Raw genomic sequence first — 19,636 nt, forward strand, 5'->3', positions numbered from 1 at the left:
CATTGGCAAACTATCAAGTGGCCCAAAGCCACAACTTCTTGTTAAAACTCGGAAGACACACGTGATCCACTGGTTCTTAGCTAAGAAGATCAGAACGCCTTTAGTCAGCCACCCGCAGGGTCATACAGACTGAGATGCCACAAAGAAGGCTGTTTTTATCTGGTGTCAGGAGTACATGGTTGTAACCCCAGCACTCAGGGGGCTGAGCCATGAGGATTGCTAAAGGCTTGAGGTCAGCCTGGGACAGACAGCAAGACCTAGTCTCAAAAAAAAAAAAAAAAAAAAAAAAAACAGGGAAAACCTGGTCTCAAAATTCACTGCATTTTTAACTTAAAGATAACATTATCTCTTGCTGAGGCCATGTCAGCATCTGAATATGGAAGCTTGGAGCTCAGGCAGCCTTTGGGACAGTATCCCCTCAACAACAAGGCTGTCAGGCCTCATGGTCTTACCTTGAAATCCTGGAACTCCGGGCAGTCCCATATCTCCCTTTGAACCTGTGATCCCTGGAGAGCCGCCAATGCCCTAGGTACCAAAGGAAGTGTGAGCTGGACATGGCTCTAGACACCCAGTTTGTACCCTGCGTACCCTGTCAGGCAAAAAGCACTTCTGTGTTCTGCACAGGAGTTTGTGAGCTCAGGTGGGTCATACAATTCTTTAAACGACAGAACACGAGAAGATAACTGCAACACTGGTCCCCTGGTCTCTCTTTACTGGTCCATATACACAGCAGTTCCTTCGAGCTTGTAGCCGCTGTCCCCACCCACCAGCATGATGCCATGACACAGCCACAATACCATGGACAGTTGCCATGGAAACAAACCCAGTTCTATCAGGACCATACCACCCTTCTGGTCTCTTCATCGTCAAAGGGCAGTGAGTGTTCCTTAAAACCAGCCTCATGCCCCATCTGAATTATTATTTTAATTATGGAGAAAATATTTTAAAACACCTGAGCCTCTGCCAACTCTAGAAGACAATTCTCAGGCTGTGAAGAACTGCTCTTTACCAAGATACTGAATACTTGCACTGAATTTGTAAATGGGTTGTAAAGTCGGGCACTGAACTATAATCTGCAGCAGTATAGCATTTCCTGTTTAATGGCTCTATAAAATAGATTATAAAAGCACATGCAATACTTTCCTATGCTGATCCCAAAGGAAGGAACTGCTTTAAGGGCTGGGCGGTATCACACATGTGCACACATATAGAAACACATACACACACATATAATAATACTCTTGACCAAAAAGTTCCTTTTGAAAATCAATTCTACACTCAATCACTCACCGGCATGCCTTGGAATCCTGGGTCTCCCTTAGGGCCTGGAACCCCCGGAGCTCCTGGCCAACCTTGATTTCCCTTGTCACCTTTTGGCCCATTGATTCCTGGGAACCCTGGCGGCCCCATAGGTCCCGGATGCCCTAATGCAAAGAACAAAGACGCAGGGTTAGGGTGGTTGGTACTATAGTGGACTGTGTCACTGGGCTATGGTACAGTCACACTGCTATCAACTCTCTGCAACCATAACACCATGGCCTTGTAGAGTAACACAGGCCTCCAGGAAATCAAGGAAGGGTGCTCATACAAACAACAGACTCAGCACCCAAATGCTGGCACTGGCGGCCCAGGTCTGTCACCCCAGCTATACCAGAGACTGAAGCAGCAGGAGACCCAGTTCACTGGTATTAGGCTACAGAGTTACTGATTCAAGGCCAGTGGGGACAACTTTGTGAGAACCTGACTCAAAACAACAACATTAATAAAATGGCTGAGTGTGTAACTCAATAGTAAAATATTTGCCTAGCATACACAAAGCCTATGTTCCATCCCCAGTACCACTAAAATAAGTCAATAGTAAAGCCACGTGGTTATAAAGTCGGGGGCGTACAGCACCATTGAGGTGTTCATGTGAATGTCACAGTGTTGGCTTCCAAAATACTGAAGCCACAGTGTCCAGGGTCCTCCACAACCACAGGAGGCAAGCTCAGGGTGGCAAACATTCGAGCATTGCCCCAGTTAAAGCAAAAATCCAAATGGTATCTCTACTGCACCTCTCTCTGTAATCTTCTCTCATGCTGCTCTCTAAGTAATACCTCAACAGAAAGGAAACCACAGAGACCAGTTCAACAGAGACCCAAGCGCAGCTCTGAGTTGTTAACTTGAGCATGTGTCTGGTGAAAAGCCCTTACCTGGCAGGCCAGGTTGACCCTGAGGTCCTCGGTCTCCTTTGGGCCCCTCCACAGGGTGACCAGGAGTGCCAGGTAAGCCAGGTTGTCCTTGAGGGCCAGGAGGACCCATGAACCCTTGCTCGCCTTTGACTCCAGGAATTCCAGGACTTCCAGCTAGGCCAGGGAAACCCACTTCACCCTTGGAGCCTGCACAGGAGAGAGAGAGAGAGAGAGATGATGGTGACCAGAGGAGCAGAGTCCATAGAGATGCTACACTGCGGTGACAGCCAGAGATCTTATATGTGTATCTTAAATGTGTTTTGAAGTCTTCAAGCAACTATACTACTAAAACCAAGAGTAGGCTCATCCCAAGACATGGACAAAGCAAACTGTTACAAGGATGCAATGGGACCCTACTTAGGCTTCACAAGTGAATTATCAATACAGACAACAGGAAAGCTGTAAACCAGATACTCTATGGGAAGAAGCCAGGCTTGCATGAAACTTGTATAAGATACAGTATCATTCGTGGCTCCTAAATTAACATGGGTATTTGTTTGAGGGGCCTGAGGACTTCAGGATACAATATGGAGGATCAGAACCAGTGGGACAGCCATTGGGTGACAGCTGTGACACTACCCAGAATGCACTGTTTCTGTGGATGCATAGATGAGTCAAAACTTGAAGAACAACAGCACATTTTAAATATGTGCTGTCTATCATATGGTAATGTTAGCCCAATAAAGCTACTTTTAAAAAAATAATAAAGTAAGGGCTAGATAGCTGGCTCTGCAGTCAGGAGCACTCACTGCTCTTGCAGAGGACCCAAGCTCAGTTTCCAGTACCCCATGGCAGCTTACAACCTCCTACACACACACACACACACACACACACACACACATTCAAGCATATGCATTTAACTGATTAATTAAAAAGAAACTACAGAAGATTACCAGGGATGGGAACGCATGTTTACATGCTACTCAAAACGTAAGCAATAATGACATCATAAGGTATTTGGCAGGTACCACATATCACATCACGCGTGAATCAGATGGTGCAATCATCAGACATCTATCAGCCACTAGACACGGTCACTGCTTTGCTAAGGGGGACATGCTGAGTTCCGTGGACCACTCCACACAAAGGTGCGAAGCTGAGAGCGTTACCTTTGTCTCCTTTGGAGCCAGGGAAGCCGGGGAAGCCTCTTCCTGGAACACCTACAGGGTGAGGACAGAAAACAACAGTCTCTTACTCAGCTGCAGAGACAGTGGGAGGCCATGCCCCATGTGCCCTGACACCACGCAGCACTTAAAGAGTGCCCTGAGGAGTCCCGTGGAACCTGGGAGCAAAGCTACACCTCTGCAACTGTCTCATCATGCGTTCTCCTTGAAGACCTTTCTGTTTGGCTCATTAAGGTGCTGAGCAGAAATGATCTGCGCTAATGACACTCTTTCTCCTACAGAGGCAGGACAGAAGGCTCACCTTTCCCTGGGCACTAGGGCAGAAGGTAAACACAGCGAGGCCCTGACAGATGCTACCAATTCCCTTTGATTGCTGCTAGAATTGAGAGTGCTCCCTGGTGTCTTTATCATAAACATCGTTTTTTAAACTTTCTGTGTGGAAACTGGCAGCTATTGTGCAGACCCTACCCTTATAAGGCCCCGGGCAGCCTCAAATAGGAAATCCACCAGTCAAGCAGATACGTTTCTGGTACCCAGTGGACTGCCTTCATTGCAGCCTGGCTGTCTGGATCCCTTACAGTCTAAGGAAACTCTAATGGCTCTGGGTAGACCTCAGAACAGAGCAACTCAAAGCCCAGAGAATTCTAAAGGACCCTGAAGCCATCTTCACCCAGACTACAGAAGAAGCACCTCCCACTGGTGGCCCAGCAGAAAGGAAGGTTTGCGATTGGTGCAAACAACTATGACATACACCCCAGCACTATAAGAGGGAGCTTGGCTCCTGTCCCTAGTCTGCTGCCCCCTGGTGTTCAAAAAGAGGCTTTCTCTAAGTGGTCATTTTTTGCCCAGTCTTGTTTATCTGTGAAAGGCCTCACTATGGAAGGCCAGATTTCTTGGACACATTTGGCTCTTTATCACCAATAAAACAGACAAGAGGAGAGAACACAAGAGGAGACTGTGGCAACAGAGACCAGAGAGTGGCTGAAGAACTTCAGAGAGTTGCCAGGGCAAAAAAAGACAGCAGAAGCCGCAGAGAAAATAACCGTTGGAAAAGGCTTAAGATGAGAAAGGGCAGGCAGGCCCTTGTTGCTAGAATTCCAGGGACCTGCAGCACTTTAAGAGCCCAGTGTCCCAGACACTCTAGGCCTGACAGCTGTGCCACCAGCTACTGAGGGTCCCACACACCTTCAAGCACTCAGAGATACCATCTGATGCTGCTGGCTGCTGCCAATCACCACTGCATAAAGCCAAGGGTTCCAAAGGGACAGCAGCATAGGGAGATTCCTACTCTTGAGTTCTACTTGGCCAGAGTAAAAACACCCCAGTCAGTCCTGGGTAGTGGTGACTACGGCAGAGACACGCAGTCTGGCTTTTCTCAGATGACCATCTGACTGACTCTTCATCCCGTCGAGTGGGTGGAGCACAGAGAGCTGGGTAGTGGGCAGGAGAGTGGGCTTCACATAGCAGTGGGTAAACAGGAGGAGGAAGTGGAAAGGGCTTCTTATACATGATGTCTATAGAGAATGAGTAAGGGAACTGAAGAGCAGCCAGCGGTGATAGCAAGGAGCCCCTGCTGCTCCATTCCTGCCCAACACAGCTATAGCTAAAAACCTGCGGTCCTGCCACGACAGCTCTTCTATCAGTAACAGGAGCAGACACAGGAAGCAACAGTAACCACAAGACCCCCAGACCCTGGAAGACTAGGACTCCTTCCCAAACTGGGGAAAATGCTGGACAGAATTCTCTTGGCTGTTTGGTTTGGTTTTGTCACAGTGAACACAGGGGAAACAGAAAGGGAGGCATTCCTGCCCGGCAGCCCCGCATCTGTGTCTCTGGACCCACCCTCCAGGGAAGCGCTTCACTCACAGAAGGAATGAGCATCCCTCCCTGATCCAATCCCATCCCTCCAGTCCACATCTATATTTTCGGAGCCGCAAGGAACTCAGCACTGAGACCTCTGTGTTCGATCATCATGGCGCTGCAGTCTCTGAGGGAACAGCATGGCTTCTGCTGGGAAGCAGGAACAAGACTCACCTTGTTCACCCTTCTCTCCTGCCGACCCCGGGATTCCATCGCTGCCCGGCTCTCCCTTCTGGCCAGCTGGGCCTGTGGGGCCAGGAGTCCCAGGGAGACCTTGGGGAGAAAGATATGATCACTTGTGGACTGTCCTTAGCACCGTGGCGTCTGAGAAGTGGCCCCTTTCCCACATCAGAAAGAGCTGTTCCCTGCATCCCTGGTATCCCTGATGTCAGCTCTGATCCGTTCCAACAGGTTCTTTTCTGCTGCTAGGAACAGCATAGACCCCCACCCAATGCTTGCACAGAGAGGAGGGAGATATCTGAAATGCTCTTCTCACTACAAAAGCAGCTTGGAGATGCTGGCTTCATTTCCCAAAGACCTCAAACGCTTTACAGACTCTGCCTGTGGATCTGAAAGTGGAGGGATAAACCAGCTGGCCCTAGACCCCAGATAACATACTAGGGCCTGCTTCAGTGTGAAGAATTCTCCCATGAGGCTGAGACTACACTCCCCAACCCCCATGAAGCCTGGGCGCTCCTCATCTTTTCACCCAAGTGCCAGCAAAGGGTCCATCTCTACCTGCTTCTCCTTTGACACCAGGAACGCCATCCAGTCCTGGGAGGCCTTTATCCCCTTTCTCTCCAGGCAGGCCTGGGCTTCCTAAAGAGGAAATGAAAGTTCAGAAGTTGTATGCAGCTAGGTTTTCTTCACCTGTACCTTTCTGCCAGAGCTTGCCCAGCCCCCATACCTGGATGGCCGATGTTCCCCGGAGAACCTCTCGGGCCTGGGGACCCTGGCATCCCTGGGGTTCCGGCACTGCCTTTCTCTCCCTTCTCACCGGGGCTGCCTGGGAAGCCAGCAAGGCCCTGGTCTCCCTGTGAGGAAGAAGCAGACGTGTCACCTACAGGTCTGGAAGCACTTTCTAGGTAGCAGATTTCTAGGTAAGAGAGGCCGTGAGTATCAATCACACTGGAGAATCCCATTTGCTGGGCTTTCCAGAAAAGACATTCTCTCCATCTGCCAAGCTCCCCAGCCCGCCCCTCTTCTTCCTCCCTGTGATATGCGGCCACCCTCACCCTCTCAGAGAGATTCTAGAGTTTGCCCTTGGGAGAAAAGGCAGTGAACAGGAGGACATGACAGAGTTAGTCAGAGGGAGAGCTGTATCATAGTTGTGCTGAGATAGTTGGTAAGTGTCAGGGACATTGTCACGGGGCAGGAGATGATCACCTTGTCACCAGGCCGTCCCGGAATCCCAATGCCAGGTAGACCTGACTGCCCTTTCTCTCCTTTGGCTCCCTTCTCTCCAGGTGAGCCAGGGACACCCTGTGAGCCAGGGATGCCAGGCACACCTTTTTCTCCAGGCGAACCTAGTGACACAGACAATAGAACTTGGACTTAATGGCTGACGCTCAACACAAATCGCTCTGCTTATCAGTCTGCCACCAACACAGCCAGGGGTCCTCAGGCAAGCTAAGCTTCCCCCTGCCTTTGAAAGACCATCACTGTATAGGGAGAACACAGCTCTGCCGATGCGGAACCATCAGTTCCGAGGACTGTGAGGCAGTGTGAAGATTCACACGCCATATATGGACCTATGACACACAGACACAGGTATACCACCAGCAGCCTAGACTGTCATAGCAAGTCATTGGAATTCCTCCCAAAGACCTGAGAGGAGATAGGAAGGCAGGCTTCCAGTTTTGACTATCACTTCCCAGCCTGTGCTGAGAAACACCTCCCCAGCTAACCCACTTATCCATGGGTAGCTCAGACTTCACTTTCCAGTGTGCATCACTTATTCATTTTTAGCAATCATTACAGACACTATAGCCATTGTCAGCCAATGCCAATCAGTGTCAGTCGAAAGCCATCCACCCTAGATGAGAGACACGGCTGTCAGGCCCTGGATCTTCCAAGTGCTGCCCTGCGCACATCCCACCAGCCCCGTGCACACACAGTGTATGTTAGAGACTTTTGAGTCCACAGTCAGGTTACCTGGCAAGCCCATTCCTCCAACTGATCCTTTGGGTCCAGGGAGTCCAGGGGATCCTGGTGTCCCACTAAGGCCTGGGTCACCTTTAGGCCCTAGAATAACGGAGAAAAATCCCACAGGTAAACATCTGCGGAGAGCACTGAGAAGCAGGTTTCTTGACAACGACTGTGGCTATACTGTCCACACCTACCTGGCTGTCCGGGATGCCCTGCCTGCCCATCCTTCCCAGGTACTCCTGGTGTTCCAGGGTCTCCTCGGGAACCTTTATCACCAGTGGGTCCGATTTGTCCTGTAGGCCACAAAAAAACATAGTGAGCTTCCACATCTGCTTCGTAAGCAATTGCTGTAGAAAGCAGGATGATATGATGCCCCAGTGAGGCCTGCCTGTCTCTTCCACTCACCTTTCTCTCCCTGGTCTCCTTTCTGTCCCTTCATGCTCCCCATGTCCACATGCTCCATGGATCCTGGCATGCCAGGAAGCCCAACGTCACCTTTATCACCTTTGAAGCCAGGGTCGCCCCTGGGTCCTGAGGAGCCCGGAAGGCCATGGTCCCCTGTGGAGGAAATGGAAGCAAGCCCCCAGTGAGATCCAGACCCAGCTGTGTCTGGAGGGGACTCTTGCCAGCCAGTACCTGCAAAGTCAGGAAGGAACTAGAACATGGCAAGAGCTGACCATGGCGGCGAGAGTCTGAGCCACAGGGGAGGGGCATTGTGAAGCCTCCTTCTAAAGTTCATTATCTGCCAGCAATCGCAACACATGACTCTTAGATGGACTCCTCATGCCTCCTTCCCAGATGTCTTCCTCAACCTCTGTTCTCCATCACTCTCGAGTGTCCCCCAAATATAAACAAATGACAGACTGGAAAGTTTCTGCATCCCGACATCAACTTCCCTTTTTTGTGCCTTATGTTTACAGTCAGCGTTTTTTAAGAACAGGATTTTGGATCAATTTCAGAGAACAAAAAATAAAAATCTGGGCTTGCCCATGAAGTGGGTTCTACTAATGTGGCTCTCTTGATGCAGGACTTGTACCCCCATGTAAATGGAGAGCCCACATTTCTTGCAGAGAGAGACTAAGTCATTCCCATCTTCTCCACACCAGCTAGACAGCCATTAACACTGTGTGCCCATGATCTATGCACAGAGCTAGTTCCTCTGAAGGAGAGCTATCTTCCAGTCCTTTCCTCTCATCTACGTCTTAAAGCTAAATGTGATCTGTAACAGTGCAAGAACCTTCCAGGATTCTCAAGAAATACAGACACCACACAATATGACACAACGTGGTTTGCCAGCCCTCAGCCCTCCTACCTTTTTCTCCAGGTAACCCTGGGGTGCCTGCTGGTCCTGGCGAGCCTGGTTGTCCCGGGGTTCCCATGACACCCATTTCACCTTTAGAACCTATGGTCAAAAGAAATGTTAAGAACACATCCCCACATGGACCTCCAGTGGTAGGTAAATGGCCTGGATTCAGGAAAGAAGAAAGCCATGCTCCCTCTTGAGTGATCCAGGCCAAGTTCAGGTGTCACTTACCTGGGAACCCTGGAACTCCAGGTGTCCCCTGCTGTCCAGGAAGGCCAGGGAGGCCTGACTGTCCTGTGAGGCCAGGAAGTCCTTGAGAGCCTTTATCGCCTTTGGGGCCAGGCATATCCAGTCCGGGGAATCCAGGGAACCCTTTCTCTCCTTTAATTCCAGGTGGACCTGAGATTGGACAAAGGGAGTAGCTTATAGAATGTTCTAGAATGGACATAGTGTTGTAGAGTGCTGTCTGAGGACGGCAGGTAAGCATGCGAGCACTGGGAGCTTGGACGGTGCTGAGTTCAGGGTCAGCACTGCAGTGGATAAGTCATCTCATAAGAGAAGATCCTTCTTTCTGCCATTGAGGATTACCAGTAACTTTGTACAACCACTGGCCCCAGCTAATGTTGGCTAGCTTTCATTGACTATGTTACCCTTTCCCCCAATACTAACATAGCCCTGGGACTATTGGTACAAGGACAAAGCCAACTAGACAAAGAATCGATTAGCTTGATTATCAACAACTTAGCAAGGCTCCTAACAAAGATAACGGGAAGACACTATGTTAAATAAAATCTTAAATGCTACTGAATCTATAACAGATTTCTTTGGCACATTAAATGGGTTCAGAGGGAGGAAATAACGGGAGCCTGTAATGTTTGGATTAAGCAAACAACCAAACAAAACTAGAATATACTCCCCCATCCCTCCCTTTATTTTGACAACTATGCCAACCTCCCCGCTCACCCCACACTTCACAGGCTCTGAGAAAGGGACAGTCATATCACCTGATGACCCTGGTGGTCCTTGCCCTCCGGGAGGGCCCATAGCTCCGGGTGGCCCTATTCCTGGGACCCCTGGTGGACCTGCTGGGCCTTGAACTCCAGGAGGCCCTGGGTCACCTGTCAGGAAGGATAGGAGTAAGTCAGAGGTTAGAATGTATCCCTTCCCGTAAGCAATCCATCTCTACAACAGCCTCAGCCACAAAACCCTCACAGAGTCTCCCCACCCGCCTAATCAACATGGACTAATCACACAGCCGACGCTCCGGGCACATAAAGCAAGCAGGCACCCTGACACAGTCTGAAGCATTACCTCTGATCCCCTGGAGTCCTGGGGGGCCTGTCAACCCCTGTTCTCCTGGAACGCCGGGTCCCCCGATGCTACCCTTCTCTCCAGGTGTACCGGGAATGCCTGGAAGGCCTGGTTGCCCTTTGAGTCCTGGAAGCCCAATGCCAGGTTCTCCCTGGAAATCCCCAAGACACCAGGAACAAATTAATCATCAGTGTTGGCTCTGGGTTACCGAGGCATGTCACCTGTCACCCATGCTCTCTCCCAAGAGAGTGAGGACAGGACCAGACTAGTTCCAACATGGGCAATGGTTAACAATAGCCCTGAGCCCTTTCTCCCACTTCACATTCATGCTGCCAGTGGCTTCCCTCTGTCTCCTCTAACTAGAAGAGGAGAGGCATGACCAGTAGTCACCCCAAAACTTCCATCCGGTCTAGGAAGATGCATAAGGTATATACTCGGGGGCAAGCAAACTGCTATATTACGTAGCACAGGTTGGGCCAGCAGCATGTCTACCCAGGGCACACGAAGCAAAGAGGGGGATATGTTCACAGTTGTCACAATTGGAAGGAGCTCTGTTGGTGCCAAGAGTAGAAGCTAAAGACCCACCAGGGTGGCCCTTACAGACACAGCAGCCTTGAAGCCTTGACTGGAACATCCTACGTGTCACCCTCCTGATTGACTTATTTCTTCTCTGACAGTGGCTCTCAAACAGCTCTCACCTGTCACTCACAGTTAGAAACACATTGCACACTGGGACCCAGCACACAGACAAGAAACGTTCACAAATCTGAAACAATTGCTTTCCCTTCTGCCTCTTGTACACTGTGCCATTAAAAAAGAAAACCATCCCACAAGATTAACAATCCACATAGTATATGCTCAATTAACAAGGATGAGGACCAGGCAGCCTGGGAGAGTCAGCACCCACCTTTTGACCTTGAGGTCCTGGGTTGCCAGGTAAGCCGTTAAATCCAGGGCGACCTGGACTCCCAGGCCGTCCTATCTCTCCAGGCAAGCCATCAACACCTGTGTGGAAGAGTCAGAAAACAGTTACAGATGCAAGGGCTCTCCCCAACACTCTTCACTTTCACTTGTGTCTGAAACTGTCAGGGTCTAAAACTACCTCAGAGACAAAAGTTCTTGGCATACCTGTAAAGGGGTTTCTGGGCTGAGTTCAGGGGGTGAAATGACCTCATGGATATGGAGCCATCCCATGGGGTTCGTTCTCTCTCTCTCTCTCTCTCTCTCTCTCTCTCTCCTTCTCCCTTCCCTGACTGTAATGTGAGCAGCCACCTCACACTGCAACGACAGGGTCTTCCCCACTGTGATGAACCTTCAATCTGTGAGCCAAACCCTTCCTGCCTTTGTCAGGGATTTTGTCACAGCACCGAACAAAGCAACTAGCACGTCATGTAGACAGAAACAGTGTGTGGCGATGCCAGGCAGGCTACGTATTCCTCATCAGCTGCCTGTGTCTGGAGCAGACCTAACCCTCTATTCAGGATGACACCATGCTCATTAGCGAATGGCCTGAGGTGGTAGGGACATTGTCATCTGAGGGACCTGAACACATGGAGGGACCGAGGGTGTCCTTCATGCCAGAGTCTCTCTTTCTCACAGATTCGTAGGAAGCAAATACCAAGACCCTGACCACAGACCAGTCACCGAATGACAGACTACCCTTCCCCAGTTGGTCTTCTGGTCAGAATCACAGCCCCTCACTAGGCTCACCTTTGGGGCCAGGAAGCCCAGGAAATCCAATTCCTGGCTGGCCCACAGCACCTTTCTCTCCCGGGATGCCTGGACGTCCTGGGGTTCCTGGGAAGCCTCGGTCACCTGTGGTGAGAAAGGTGAACGGTCAATGTGAGGAATGTCTAAGGAAGCCTGTGGTAGCCCTATGATACTACTGTGGTAGCCCTGTGGTAGCCCTTTGTTACCCCCTGTGATAGCCCTGTGGTAGCCTTGTGGTAGCTCTGTGGTAGCACTATGGTACCCCTATGGTAGCCTTGTGGTACCCCTGTGGTAGCCCTATGGTACTCCTGTGGTACCTCTGCGGTTGCCCTGTGGTACCCCTGTGATAGCTCTGTGGTAACACTATGGTACCCCTGTGGTAGCCCTGTGGTAGCCTTCTTGTGGTACCCCTGTGGTAGCCCTGTGGTAGCTCTGTGGTAGCACTATGGTAACCCTGTGGTAGCCCTGTGGTAGCCCTATGGTACTCCTGTGGTACCTCTGTGGTTGCCCTGTGGTAGCACTGTGCTATCCCTGTGGTAGCACTATGGTACCCAGGCAAGCGAGACATCAACAGTACCTTGTGGCCCTGGGAAGCCAGGGGATCCTGGAAGTCCTGCAGCTCCTGGGGGGCCAGGGAGTGGGACAACCTTTCCTGCCTCACCCTTTGGGCCTGAGGGAAGAAAACAATAGAATCATATATGTCACATCTCCACCTCTCTGAAGACGGTAAGGGTGATGTTATGTCCCAGCAACCTCCCAGTACACTGCAAAGGAGCCACCACTCCCCATCCTCTGAGGCACCCTGAAGCCCTGCACGGAAAAGTCCTTGGGTTTCCCATTTCTCACCCACATATCTAGAATCTCAGCCAGAGATATTCAAGATTTGTGGCCCCACGTGACTAAAATGTTTACTCAACTCTGGATTCCTTAAGTGTTTCGCATTCAAGCCCTGAAGAGTTAGAAAATTTCCCATAACAAAAAGTAAGGTAGCCCTGGGTCATTTCTTGGTTATCACGTCCCCTCCAAATAAAACCTAAATAAATAAATAAAAACCAAAAGACAAAACAAAACAACCCAAAACACTATTTTCATCCATCAGACAGACTCTCTCTCGGTTGCTTTCTGCTTCTCCAGGATTCATGCCTGCTAGCTAGAACACAGCAGGTAAGTGGGTGGCTGTGGATTAGGCCACTCTAGCAATGTCACAGTCCCTAGCGCCCTGGGGTAACACAAAGCGCTCTGCTTCCAGGCCCCATCTCTTCCCAGTTAAGCCCTAGAGAGCCACTGGAGGTCAGCATATTGACGTTCAGAAAGAATCAGGACTCTTCCAAGTGTGCACAGGGACTCCTCAGTCCACATGGGAATTCCAGATAAGGAGACCCTCCAGGAATGACTGGCCTGCCTCTCGCCACAGACTGTGAGAGCCATCTGACCCTAGCATGCATCTGCTCTCCATGAAACCCTGGGATCCAGTCTTTAATGTCACCACATAAATACCGCTCTGCAGATCAAAGGTCAACTTTCCGATCCAGAAGCTCAGAGGGTCTGGAGGGAACTCTCCAGAACGTGGACAGCTGGTCAACAGAACCAGCAGCACCTCCTCTGACACCCCTCTTTCTTGTGATGCCTGGAACTCCCAGGAGGCGCTCCCCTGCTGACCCCTCTCCATTCTGATTAACTCCTTCCATGGCTTCTGCAGGTCCCAGAGGCCATGGGAGCTCTCAGCTCCGTGGGGCACCTCTCCCTGGCTCGCTGCAGTCTTCCTAAAGCCCCTCAGTATCCCCCTGCTTATGGGGAAGAGGTAAAAGAGACACTGCAGTCCTCCACTGACAAAGTATAGTTAGCAACAGAGTCCTGCTGACTGTGCTGAAGATGAGAGAGGCCAAAAGAGACGCTCAGAGCACCACACTAGGACTCTGCCATTGAACAGGATTTACACTGCATTCCAGGAGAAAACAAAGCCCCTAATGAGGACAGAAGTTGATAAGGTCTTTGCTATAGTCATGGCTAGGAAACCATCATCAGAGTTGTGAGTGCAGAGGCACCGTGTAACTGTGCCTGCCAAGTTTTTGCTGGAAATTCTATTCATGGGTCCCTTAACACTGCTATTATCATCATCATCATCATTATTATTATTATTATTATTATTATTATTTTATTAGTTATTTTCTTTATTTAACTTTCAAATGTTATCCCCTTTCCTAGTTTTCCCTCCGAAAATCCCCTATCCCCTCCCCCCTCCCCCCTCCCCCTGCTCCCCAACCCACCCACTCCTTCTTCCTAGCCCTGGCATTCCCCTATACTGGGACATAGAGCCTTCACAGGACCAAAGGCCTCTCCTCCCATTGGTGACTGGCTCGGCCATCCTCTGTTACATATGCAGCTAGAACCATGAGACTCTCCATGTTTTCTTTGATTGGTGCTTTAGTCCCAGGGAGCGCTGGGGTTACTGGTTAGTTCATACTGTTGTTCCTCCTATGGGGCTGCAAACCCCCTTAGCCCCTTGGGTCCTTTCTCTAGCTCCTTCATAGAGGACCCTGTGCTCTGTCTAATGGATGACTGTGAGCATCCACTTCCTTAACAGTGTCTTCAACCACCTTAAATCCTTCATTAACTTTACAACTGTTTAAATCCTTCTCGGTACACAGGATTGCTTCCTCCTCTGTAGTAAGCCACTTCTGCCCTCTGCCCTCACCATTCAAGAATGTCTCAGGAGCCCTCAGACTTGTTCAGGTCAGTGTGGGATTACATTATGGAGTACCCACTTATGCAAGGCAGAGAGGGGCCAGCCACGCTCAGTCACCTGGGCACGGTTGACATAGGAAGCAAACGTTACCCTTGCACAGATTTCTAATAAACCTTGTTAGAGAGCACAGCAGGGCAGGGCTGAGTCTCTCACAGTGTTTATTGTGAGTCTCTGCTTGGGGCTTGGCACATAAACTACCAAAAGACAGTCAGGAAGGGACCTCAGCCAATAGGAACTAAGTAGCAAGCTGGATGTTGCAACTTACGATGCCCGAGCATTGGCAGAGAGTAAAGATTATACTGCTTAGGAAATGCAGACACCAAAAGGATCAGAAAATGGATAAAAATTTAAAAATAGCCTCACATTTCACCTACTTCTACCTGAGGGGCTGACTTAGCCGATCTGTGGTCTCTGTGCGTGAGCTGACCCATCTGACGCAGGGGGAAATGAGGTACAGAACTCTGAAGGACTGGTCCAGTCACACCCCTCTTCCGGGGAGAAGTGAAACACTGTGTACCCTGGACCTCTGAGCCCTTGTTTCTGTGACCTTGAAGTTGCCCGTCAGGCCCTGAAGTCTCACCTGGAAGACCTGGGGACCCAGGGCCTCCAGGAAAGCCTGCTTGTCCTTTTTCACCAACAGGACCAATGGGGCCAACTCCTGGGGGTCCAGGAGGGCCGATGTCTCCACGACTACCAGGGAAGCCAACTCCTCCGGGAGGACCTCGCTCTCCTTTCAATCCTATTGAACCCTGAGGAGACAAGAGACAGAAAAGACTGTCAGATGACAATCCTACATCGTCCACAGAAAACTAGTGACAAAAGCCTAGCCAGGAGCCACCAGGGTCACAAGAGTTAACAAGTAACACCAGCATCCTTCTCCCAAGCAGTTGTCACAGCTAGAGGTCTAGGATCCCAGACTTCAAACAATGATGGGTGCACCGTTAGAATTGTTCCCATGAGGATAAGGGTAGGAAAACTCATCTATTCAGTCCCAAGACATCAAACAGCCTCAGCCATCTGTAGCCTATTATACAAGTCTACACCACTAACCCCTACATCCATTGATGTATGTTGGCTCAGGAGCCATGAAGCAAACTTATGCCATCTGTAAGGTTCCATGGTTGTGACCCAAAACATTCATTTCTCTACTCTTTGCAGACTCCCCATTTGTAAAACACGTGTTCCAACTCTGGAAATGGACCTACCGGAGAGCCTTTGGGTCCAGGGAGTCCTGGGTGGCCATCTCTTCCGGGAGTTCCTGCTCTTCCTGGCATGCCAGGCTGTCCCGGAAAACCTGGGTCTCCTTTGTCACCTTTGAGTCGCATGTCAAAAAATATCTCTCCAGGCTCTCCCTTAGCTCCAGGCTGGCCTATAAGCCCTGGTGAACCTTGTGGACCCTAGAAAACAAAGCATCTTGTGACACCAAGAACTACTGAGGGATGACGCATCAGCAGTCAGCCACCGGCTGAGGATCCGCCCTATCAGGAACCACCACACTGTTAGATGTCCTGTAGATGCTAACCAGAAACTCCACGGCCATCAGCGGCTGTCTTAGATTCCTGTACTTTGTTAGGCATTCCACCGGGATCAGAAGGGACAGGGGAACAACACTGAACCCAGCTTCCAGAAATCCTTGAGTTACTTTCCTTCCCCTAATGACTGACAAACCTTCCAGAGAACGTGTCAGCAAGTGTTGGCACACTACGCATGTGCGACTCCTGGATGCTGTATGTGAATGCTGAGGCAGCTGAGACACCCAAGATCTGGGGCCACCATTATTCACCCAGCCTGGGTGTTCCTCACTGAAGCTGCTCCGGGTTTGCTTTTTGCATTTGCAGCCACACCCCATGGTCGGGGAGACAAAGGGGCTTCCAGGGTGCTGGTGATTGGGCAGACCCAGGGAAAGGAGCCCAGAGCCAGCTCTTTAATTGGGTTTTGGGGAAGCTATTTGGACTTTCCCAAGGCTCTATTAAGAGACACACAAAAGATTTTTAGTTCCACGAAGTTGAATCTACAAAGAATGCCACTCCCTCTCCTCCAGCTGCCTTGAGAGTGGATATACACGGAGAAAATGACAACATAAGAAACAGTTCCAATTGCTTGGTCTCCTGGGATGAGAAAGGCACACCCAGCTGGGCTCACCGAGGACCTGGCAGAATCCAGACTCTCCGTAACACATTTATTTTAATCTCTTTCCATAAGCTGTGTCAAGTTCTGCGAGTGGAAGTGAATCACAAACCACTGTGTGTGCCTATAACATAAACCTCTCGGAGGGAGAGATGAGAAGACTACTTTAGAGCAAAATGTATATATACAAAAAGTATACTTTTAAAAAACGGAGACCGGGCTGGAGAGATGGCTCAGCAGTTAAGAGCACTGACTGTTCTTCCAAAGGTCCTGAGTTCAAATCCCAGCAACCACACAGTGGCTCACAACCATCTGTAATGAGACCGGATGCCCTCTTCTGGTGTGTCTGAAATCAACTATCATGTACTTACATATAATAAATAAATAAATCTTTTTTAAAAAATGGAGATGGCCTGTCACACACCCATGTGTGGCAGGACCCTTGTGTACCATTTATCACAACTCTATAAGGAAGACATGGGATTGTCAGTCTAAAAGAAAAGTGAGCCATGTATATGAGATTACCCAGCCAGGAAGTGTAAGCAGCTGGGTACGAAAGTAAGCGCTCCTGTCCACAAAGCCCATCCACTCTCCCATACTCCCTAAGCATCACTGAGGGCTCCATACTGAAGCCCCTGGCCCACACAGGGATGGGACTTGCAGAGGTTCTAGGGCCCTGCTCAAAGTCCATCAAGTCTGGGACTAATATGGAAGGGATAACTGAATTTCTTGTTCCCGGTGCTCCTCAAAGCCAAAGTGCACCGGCTGGGGACAGAGAAGATGTCACCCAGTCAACTGTGCCCTGTAGAGCCTTGGGGTCCACACATGAAGCTTTAGTGGAGGCTCACTCAAGAAGGCAAGTTCTTAGCAGCTACTCTGTGCCCATGCTATAATATTTAAATACTTAGACTAGAAATTGAAAAGTTCCATTCTTCAGAAAGGGCTCAAACACCACCATCGGCCCTAGGTACCAAGCTGAATAGTGATGCAGGCATAGAACACCTCAGCTGTGGCAGGTGGTCTGGGCTAGCCCTGAGCTAACCCAGTCCAGGATCTGGACATGGGATTGTTTGCACAAGTCTGAAGAACGAAAAACAATTATTTCTGCCAGCCACCTGCTGGAAATGTTAACAAAAGGTTGTAGAAACCTTGTTGTTTTGTCAAATGGTGAGGCTTTCTTAGTCTGTTTTCTGGAGTTAATATGCATAGATATGTAGTTATAAATCATGGAAGAAACTAGACAGTCCGACAAAGCCGTTCCTTGGACACTCGGGCCTTTTTCTACCGTGTTGTATGGCCGTCATTCCAGAAATGAGTCAATTTCATTGGGATGATGTGTCTGCAGTCATGTCCTTCCTGTATCTGAAAGGCTTTAGAAGAGCCAAGACTTTTCATCTGCTTCCTGGATGTCGGGGACAAAGAGATGCTAAGGATTTAGGAAGATAATCTTGCTTTCTCTAATTTTTAAAATGTAATATGTATGGATGCTTTGCCTATACACATGGCTGCACCATATAAGTGCCTGATATCCATGGATATCAGAAAAAGCCACCGAATCCCCTGGAGCTGATCTTACAAATGGTTGTTGGCAGCTACACAGGTGATGGGAATTGAACTCAGGTCCCCTGGAAGAACAGCCTTTGCTCCAGCCCCTTGAAGTCTTTAAAAGTGTCATTGATGATGCTAAAATGTCTCAGCAACCTTTGGCACACAACATCCTGATCTGAGATGTTTTTGGAAAGATGTCCCACCCAAAGTCTCTTTTGATCCAAGTCCCCTATGGGATCAATATCTGCCTTTAAAGCCTAGCACTGGCTGTTTAACCAGTGGGGACGGAGCATCTGTACTATCTACCTCTGATAACATCCACTTAGCCCCTGGGCCAAGTCAGACACAGGTTCTGGCTAATTGTTCCCAGTGCCTGTGGGATCTGTTGTCCATTCCTAAAGTCAGACACTTGGCTTTCAAGGGCAAAGGGCACAAAACACCATCTAAAGAGGAAAAGCCACAGCCGAGCATCTTCATCTCCTCCTACATCCCTCTGGCCCATGCCTTCCAGCCTCCAGCCACATCAACACAGGAGGACCACATCTGAAGCTGTGATCAGGAGGGAAATGACTGACTTCCAGGGAAGCGGTTTATGTGCCCCTCTACTCAGAGCCTGTACCCATCTTGGGAAAGTTGGCTTCCGGAAGCAGGAGGAAAGCCTTTGTGTTGTGGACTGTTTTCCTCTTTATCCTGATGAGTCCCCAACTGTCCCTCCCCTCCCCTACTTCTTTGCTTTTCTTTTTGCTTTTTGTTTGTTTGTTTGTTTGTTTGTTTGTTTTTTCTGGTCTCTTGGGTCAGGAGCTGAATGTCTGGCCTGGGTTCTAGCCAGAGCAGAGGCAAGCCGGACTCCAGGAAAGCCAGGTAGATAAAGGATAAAGGCAGTGGGCAGAGGTGGAAAGACCCTTTTCTGCCTCCTTCAAAGTCCTTCTCCCTTTGATTCCCACCACGGAATGCTATTTGAACTTCTCACTCAGAGCTGTTTTAAACAATTGTGTCTTCTAACTCAGCCCTCTAGGCACCAGCACCAGTCTGCCACAGAGGGGCAATCTGACTTCAAAAGCAGGGAGCCACTGTGGCCTTCTGGCTGCCTCCCCCTCCTACTTTGAGTCAGTTCTGCCCTGGCGCCCTGGAGAGGAGAGACGCTTCTGGCGATATCCAAAAGCAATGAAGAATTTTAAAGAGATTCCTCAGAAAAGGGTAAGGTCAAATATCTAACTTTTGGTTTCTAACAAAGAAGAGAGAGCTAAAAAGAATTAGAGAAGCAAGCAATTCTTACAGAACCTGGGAGGGGAGGGGAGGGGAGGGGAGGGGAGGGGAGGGGAGGGAACTGGTGGGGAGGGGAGGGGACGGGAGGGAACTGGTGGGGAGGGGATTGGTGGGGAGGGGATTGGTGGGGGGGGGGAGGAAAGCTTGCAATCACCAAGTGTGTGCAATTAAACATGGATCCCTTCTCTCAGAATGACTTCTCTCAGAACAAAGCTTAGCAGCTGGAATTCCGCGCAGCTGAAAGCTTTCCTATCGGTCCCTA

The 19,636-nt window shown here is 49.8% G+C and overlaps 1 protein-coding gene across 3 annotated transcripts in view; it reads right to left on the reverse strand.

Annotated features, from left to right (window-relative positions):
• Col4a1 (collagen, type IV, alpha 1) overlaps positions 1–19,636 on the reverse strand; it is a 114,467-nt gene that overhangs the window by 12,889 nt on the left and 81,942 nt on the right. For all 3 annotated transcript variants that reach the window (NR_133670.1, NM_009931.2, XM_017312555.2), the window contains exons 25-44: positions 15,639–15,830; positions 15,014–15,182; positions 12,265–12,357; positions 11,688–11,792; positions 10,885–10,982; positions 9,978–10,128; positions 9,671–9,784; positions 8,898–9,065; positions 8,676–8,765; positions 7,769–7,921; positions 7,558–7,656; positions 7,370–7,459; positions 6,602–6,741; positions 6,123–6,249; positions 5,954–6,034; positions 5,390–5,488; positions 3,341–3,391; positions 2,193–2,378; positions 1,291–1,424; positions 453–525 (exon numbers count right to left, since the gene is read on the reverse strand). Coding sequence is in view for 2 of the 3 variants with exons in the window: in NM_009931.2 (NP_034061.2) it covers positions 453–525; positions 1,291–1,424; positions 2,193–2,378; positions 3,341–3,391; positions 5,390–5,488; positions 5,954–6,034; positions 6,123–6,249; positions 6,602–6,741; positions 7,370–7,459; positions 7,558–7,656; positions 7,769–7,921; positions 8,676–8,765; positions 8,898–9,065; positions 9,671–9,784; positions 9,978–10,128; positions 10,885–10,982; positions 11,688–11,792; positions 12,265–12,357; positions 15,014–15,182; positions 15,639–15,830 (2,413 nt within the window). In the remaining variant the exon portion in view is untranslated. The remainder of the gene's footprint in view (positions 1–452; positions 526–1,290; positions 1,425–2,192; positions 2,379–3,340; positions 3,392–5,389; positions 5,489–5,953; positions 6,035–6,122; positions 6,250–6,601; positions 6,742–7,369; positions 7,460–7,557; positions 7,657–7,768; positions 7,922–8,675; positions 8,766–8,897; positions 9,066–9,670; positions 9,785–9,977; positions 10,129–10,884; positions 10,983–11,687; positions 11,793–12,264; positions 12,358–15,013; positions 15,183–15,638; positions 15,831–19,636) is intronic.

The sequence above is a fragment of the Mus musculus genome, chromosome 8 (assembly GCF_000001635.26).
Source record: "Mus musculus strain C57BL/6J chromosome 8, GRCm38.p6 C57BL/6J".
Classification (NCBI taxonomy): domain Eukaryota; kingdom Metazoa; phylum Chordata; class Mammalia; order Rodentia; family Muridae; genus Mus; species Mus musculus.